The sequence below is a fragment of the Cynara cardunculus genome, assembly GCF_001531365.2.
Source record: "Cynara cardunculus var. scolymus isolate 2C chromosome LG 9, CcrdV1, whole genome shotgun sequence".
Taxonomy (NCBI): Eukaryota; Viridiplantae; Streptophyta; class Magnoliopsida; order Asterales; family Asteraceae; genus Cynara; species Cynara cardunculus.
Window position 1 is genome coordinate 10,818,608 of NC_037536.1, and position 6,600 is coordinate 10,825,207.

The 6,600-nt window shown below is 35.5% G+C and overlaps 1 protein-coding gene across 1 annotated transcript in view; it reads left to right on the plus strand.

Moving 5' to 3' along the window:
• The first annotated feature begins 1,859 nt into the window (after positions 1-1,859).
• LOC112517770 (scarecrow-like protein 14) overlaps positions 1,860-6,600 on the plus strand; it is a 13,823-nt gene continuing 9,082 nt past the window's right edge. The window contains exons 1-2 of the mRNA XM_025125146.1: positions 1,860-2,088; positions 2,582-4,965. Of these exons, the coding sequence (XP_024980914.1) occupies positions 2,726-4,965 (2,240 nt within the window). The 5' untranslated portion in view covers positions 1,860-2,088; positions 2,582-2,725. The remainder of the gene's footprint in view (positions 2,089-2,581; positions 4,966-6,600) is intronic.

Sequence of the window (6,600 nt, forward strand, 5' to 3'; positions counted from 1 at the left end):
ATTATTAAATAAATATGATGATATGATATTTCTTCATAATTATTTTAATAACTAATGAATTTTTTAGTAATAAAAACTACTGATTCACTCGTTACAGTTAATCTTTAAAGCGACTCAGCAACATGTCATATATTTTTTATGTGCAAAATCTGTTCTCATACGTATCTCTTTGTAATTGTGGTAATAAATTAAAATGAAACTGTTAATAATCGATTCTTATAAGTATTGATAACGTGGTCACCAGTTATATCATAATTATTATCAACATGTTAAATTTTATTATAATTTTTAACTATACAATATTAAGGGATTGTTTACCAAATTTTTTATTAAGTCTTGTATGGATAAATTTGTCTGTCCGGACAAATGAGTGTTGTTGTTTTTTTTTTTTTTTGAACCAACAGTCTAAATAACATAAATGACCGATTTAGCCCCCCCCCCCAATATTAATTATTTGAACATCAAAACAAAAAATCATAAAGAGGTTGACGATGGGGTGTCTCATTTGGGAAGGAGGCGATGCTTTAAATAAGAGGTAGAGGTGCCATTTTTGTGGCTGAATGGAGATAACACACAATTTCTATCTGTGCGATTAAGTCATGTTCTGTGCGAATAAGCCGTAAGTAAACAACCCAAATGAACTGTGCGAATAAGCCAGATAGACCAGTAAGCCTAATTAAGCCGCAAGTAAACAGCCCCTAAAATCAAAAGATGTCACATAAATTGAAACTCATATATCAGATAAAATATCTAAAATAAAAATAAGTGAACATTTGTTATATCAATCGAGTGCAAAATTTGGGCAACACTTGATTACCAATAATTTTAACCGGCTTTACACAGAACCTGCCTCTAATTAAGGGTGCTTATGAGTTGGGTTGATCGGGTTGAAGATATTTGAACAACTCAACCTAATGCTTGCAGTTTGAAAAATCTTAACCCAACCCAACCGAAACCAAAGTGCAACCCAACCCAACCTAAACCGTACGGGTTGGTCGGGTTAGTTGGTTTGGTCGTGTTGATACTTTGATACATTAAAATATTCTTCTAACCTTGAATATGTCATTTACTCATATTTTTTTCATCATTAACCATTTAATACAACTTATCCATACTTCTTACGTATATCACATTCAGTTAATTTTCTCAATTTACATATATATGTTCACAGTTACTAAACATATATACGAATAGAATAGATTGAAAATATGTGCATATGAAGAGCGTACGTGATAGTGTAATTGTCTAATGTATATATTAATAGAAATTCAACAATTATATTAAATCCAATAAATAAAATGATATCGGGTTTATCGAGTTGGGTTGAGTTCAAATAATAATAATCCAATATTAACCCAATACTTACGGTTTGAAAATTTTACAACTCGATTAGACATCAGGTTGCTTCGAGTTAAGTTATTTCACATTGGGTTGATCGGGTTCGTTAGATTTTTGAGCACCCCTACCTCTAATGACATCAATGTAAGGAGGTATTTCTCGGCTCACTCAACAACCAAGACTAACAGAAGGTCTGTGATTCTAACTTATCTTGTATCTAACCACTTCATATTTTTATCAATTTAGTTATTAATCATTATATTAAATAAAAATGAAAACATGTTTTTGTTATCTAGATTTTATTTATCTCTTAATAGTTATATATCATTTTATACTCTATTTTGAAAACATCTTAATCATTTTACATCAAATCATTCAACAATTCTCAAACACCACTTTCGTTAACATGAATCAAGTTTTTTTTTATATGTGTGGTTTGAAGAAACCGAAAGGAAAAAGGGTTTTTCTTTTGAACGTTATTGCCGGTAAAATCCAACCCACACAGGTCGCTGAATCCATTGTTCACCCTTAAAAACGCACTAACTGTGTGTGTTCCCACCACCGGTCGCCGCCTGCTAGTGGCCGCCTCAGCCGTATCTTCACTTCCAGGAACCTTCCTGATTCACTGATCCGGCATATAACTCCTTCTAGTACACGCATCTCCACTTCAATCAGTTTCTGATCTTCAACTTACAACCCTTTCTTCTCTAATTCTCTCTGCACCGTGTCCCTTAAAGCAACCAGTTGGAGGTAAACTTCCACGAGTTCATTTTATGTATGAATTTTTTGATTTTAGGTTTTAAATTTATGATTGTGTAGACTTTTATCACTTTTTACATCCAATTTTCTTCTATGCGAGTTCATTTTATGTCTGAATTTTTATGATTTCTTCTTCAGTAATTAGGGTTTTTGCGTGTGTTTTGATGCTCTTTTTCATTGTATATGACGAGATAAGATTGATTCTTGTTAATTTTGTTCTTTTGTTTTCATGAAATTAATATTTTTTGTGTTTTTTGATGCGTTTCAATCAACCTAGATCTGTTAGATATTTTTTCTTCTTCTTTAGATCTTAAATTATTAATTGATTGTGTTTTTTAAGCATTCAAAGTTGGATTGAGCCTGTAAATTTTGTTATTTGTAACTTATTTGTTTCTCTGTTCATAATGAGTGGGGGATTACGTTCTTAATATCGGAGCCTTATGCAACATTACATGATTTCTGTTGTATATTTTGTTGTTTGCAGGTTTTACTTAGAAACTTCTCTTAAGGCTGGTCGTTTTTTTGTAGTGTGTATGAAGGGTTGGGTTCTGCATACTGGTAATTCCGGTGCCTTCATGCTTGTTGAGGCTCAGTTTTCTAATATTTTGTCAGTGAGATTAAAGGGTGTATGGTGATGGAGCCACGACAAAATGAATTCTCTGATCATATTAATGGTTTCACGTTGTATGATGAGGATATCTTACCCATCTTTGATCAGAATCCAGGCCTTGCCAATGAATACAAATTCAAAGATGAACATTTAGATCTCAGCTTCTTGGAGCATCCTTACACTGCACCAGATCCTAACCCTGGTTCTTTAAGTGTTTCCCCGGGCATGCTTGCACAAGTGGAATCTCCTGATGAGTTCAATGATTATGTGTTTAAGTTTATAGACCAGATTCTTGTGGAAGAGGATGATGAGGACATACAGAGTATGTTTTGTGACCCTTTGGATCTACAAGCCACTGAGCGATCATTGTATCAAGTCCTTGGTGAAGCATACCCCTCATCTTCTCAACCACCTCTTACATTAAGCCCAAATGTTGAAAACACAGAAGATAATGTTTTTGGGAGTTCTGGTGAGTATAGTACAAACAGCAGCACAAGTAATAGCAACTCCACTCATCCTGATTGGCCTGGTAGTTATACTTTTGATTCCTTACCGCCATTTACTAAAACTCAGTCCCTTGAGAACCCCCCGTTGTGGTCATTTGGCTCCACCACTAGTGATGTCGGTGGCACAATGGATGAAATGCTAAGCACACAGATTGCGCAGAATATATTCACTGATAGTGAGTCTATCAAGCAATTCAACAAAGGGATGGAGGAAGCTAGTAAATTCCTGCCTTCTAGTAAACCTCTGGTCATTGATTTGGATGATTATGACTTGCCTTCAGATTCAAGAGATGCTCCTCCCGAGGTTGTAGTGAAGGAGGAGAAGGTTGAGAAAGAAAAGCCATCGAATGGGGTTAGGGGAAGGAAGCATTATCAGTTGGAGGACAATGATTATCCGGAAGAAAGAAGTAGCAAGCAGTCTGCTGTTTATGTGGAAGAGGATGAATTGTCCGAGATGTTTGATAGAGTCCTTCTTGGTGCTGATGCTAATGGCAAACCCATTGCTTGTTGTAAAGAACCTCCTATTCTCGTAGACAACAAATCACAGAAAAATGGACTAGTGGTTGGCTCTAATAACGGCCGGAATGCTCATCCTCAAAGAAAAAAGACTAATGAAGCTGTCGATATTAGCACCCTGTTACTCAGCTGTGCGCAATCAGTTGCTGTTGGTGATCGCAGGACTGCAAACGAGCAACTGAACCAGATAAGACAGCATGCTTCTACTTCTGGCGATGCTTCACAGAGGTTAGCTCATGTATTTGCTATTGGTATCGAAGCTCGCTTGGCTGGCACTGGTTCTCAGCTCTATGCAGCTAAAAGTGCATTCCGGATCTCGGCTGCTGAGAAGCTGCAAGCATATCAGGTGTATCTTTCAGCCTGCCCTTTCAAGAAGATCGCCATGTTCTTTGCTAACAAAATGATATATGAAGCATCTTCAAATTCGTCAACTCTTCATATAGTTGACTTTGGTATTGCTTATGGATTTCAATGGCCCATCCTGATTAAGCATCTTTCAGAGAGACCCGGTGGGGCCCCTAAGTTGAGGATTACTGGAATAGAGTTCCCCCAACCTGGGTTTAGGCCGGCTGAGCGGTTAGAGGAGACAGGGCGTCGTTTAGCCAATTATTGTGAGCGGTTCAATGTTTCATTCGAGTATAATGCCATAGCAAGTCAAAATTGGGATACAATTAAAATTGACGACCTAAAGCTCCAGAGAAATGAGTTTTTAGCGGTGAACACTTTGATCCGATTCAAGAACTTGCTTGACGAGACGGTTGTGGTAGAGAGTCCAAGAGATAAGGTTCTGAAGCTGATTAGGGATATGAAGCCAGATATATTTGTTCATGGAGTCGTTAACGGAAGTTATAGTGCTCCATTCTTTGTGACTCGTTTCAGGGAGACCCTTTTTCACTACTCTGCTTTGTTTGATATGTTTGATGCTACTATAGAGCGTGAGAATGAGCACAGATTGAATTTCGAGAAGGAGTTTTACGGGCGTGAAGCTATGAACGTGATAGCGTGTGAAGGTGCTGATCGGGTGGAGAGGCCTGAAACGTACAAGCAATGGCAGGTTCGAATATCGAGGGCTGGATTCAAGATGAAACCGTTGAACCAGGAGATAGTATCGAAATTGAGATGTAAAGTGAGGGGAGGGTATCATAAAGATTTCGTATTTGATGAAGATGGGAAATGGATATTACAGGGATGGAAGGGACGGATTCTGTATGCGAGTTCATGTTGGGTACCAGCATAGGAGGAGTTGTAGTCGTTGTCGTAGTCGTCATCATCATCATGATGTTCAAACTGAAGCTCTTCTGATGGAAGGTATGATTGCCTGCTTGCCTCAATTTATCTCAAGGTAGATGGTTATTGGTATTCATGTGGCCATATTGCTTTAAAATGGACATATATATATATATATATATATGCATATGTAGTTAAGTAAATGATCTAATAAGAGTATTGTGTAGAAGAGAGTGATGATGTATAATTTTGGCTGCTACTTTAAGGGAGAATATTTGGTTAGAAGCTGATTTCTGATGGGTGGTATTTATGGAGTTGACTTTTGTAGTTTTCAAGTTCTTTGTGGAGGTCAAGTTTGTATTCACCTTTCCCTTCATAGTCCACATTCGGGTGGGTGGGATATACGGGATGGGTTTGGTTTCGTTTACTTTTGGTTTTGATTTAAAGCTTGTGATTGTAAAAGTGAAAATGTGTGTGACCAAGAATATGGTGTGGTGGAACAGGTTGTTTTTGCTTGGAAGATGGTGGTTTTTGTTGAGAAAATTATGTGTATAATTTTTTCTATCTAATAAAGTTGTATATATATAAAAGAAGGTTCAAACAAGAACTTTAACTATTTAAGAAAACAAGAAAAATGTTGTTAATATATAAAATAACTTGTGATTTTACATTAATGTCAAAAAAAAATGGAAGCGGACGACTTTGTATGATTTTTGTCGTGCTGAATCATGTATGATTTTGTATGCGAGTCATATATGATTTTGTATATTAGAGCAACTCCAATCGAACGGTAAAATCCTAGTTTTGCCGTTCTTTTGGATCCAACTGAACGGTATAAACGGCATCAATTTGCCAGAGGCAATTTTTGAACGGCAAATTTGCCGCGGAAGACTTGGACACCAAAAAGGTGGTCCCCACCACCATTCCTAAATAATTAATTTTTCTGGATAAATTATAAATAAATAATTACAAATATTAAAAATAATAAATAAAATATATTATTTTAATGTCTGGTCCACAAATTTGGTGTTTTTTTATAGTGTGATTGGAATTGAGTTTTTTTGTTTTTGTTTATGGGCCCACCATATTTAATATTTTTTTGGTGATAAGGTTGGAGTTGCTCTTAACGACCATTTTCTTGTTTTCTTAAATAGTTAGCACCTGCTCTTATATATATATATATATATATATATATATATATATATATATATATATAGGGGAGCGATCAAATGCAAGCCACTCAATTTGTACAAACCGTGCAAACCGCATTCAACCAATCATAATTTTTTATTTTGTTCATATTTTTGTAATTATGAGAGGTTGATCGATCATTTTTATTGTGGAGGGTGTTAATCATAGATATTATCATCTTCATTATTTTAATTTTAGAGAAATACATGAAACAGTTTCATTAATGTTAAAGAAATATATGAAACAGTTTCATTAAGTATTATATGAAACAATTTCACAACCATATATGAAACAACTTCATCAAAAAAGTATTATATGAAACAATTTCACAAGATTAAACAATTTCATGAAAAACTTTCATAAGATTAAACAATGAAATCGACAGATGAAGGTGGTTTGCACGGTTTACACAAATGAAGGCGGTTTTCATATGATCACTCCTATATATATATA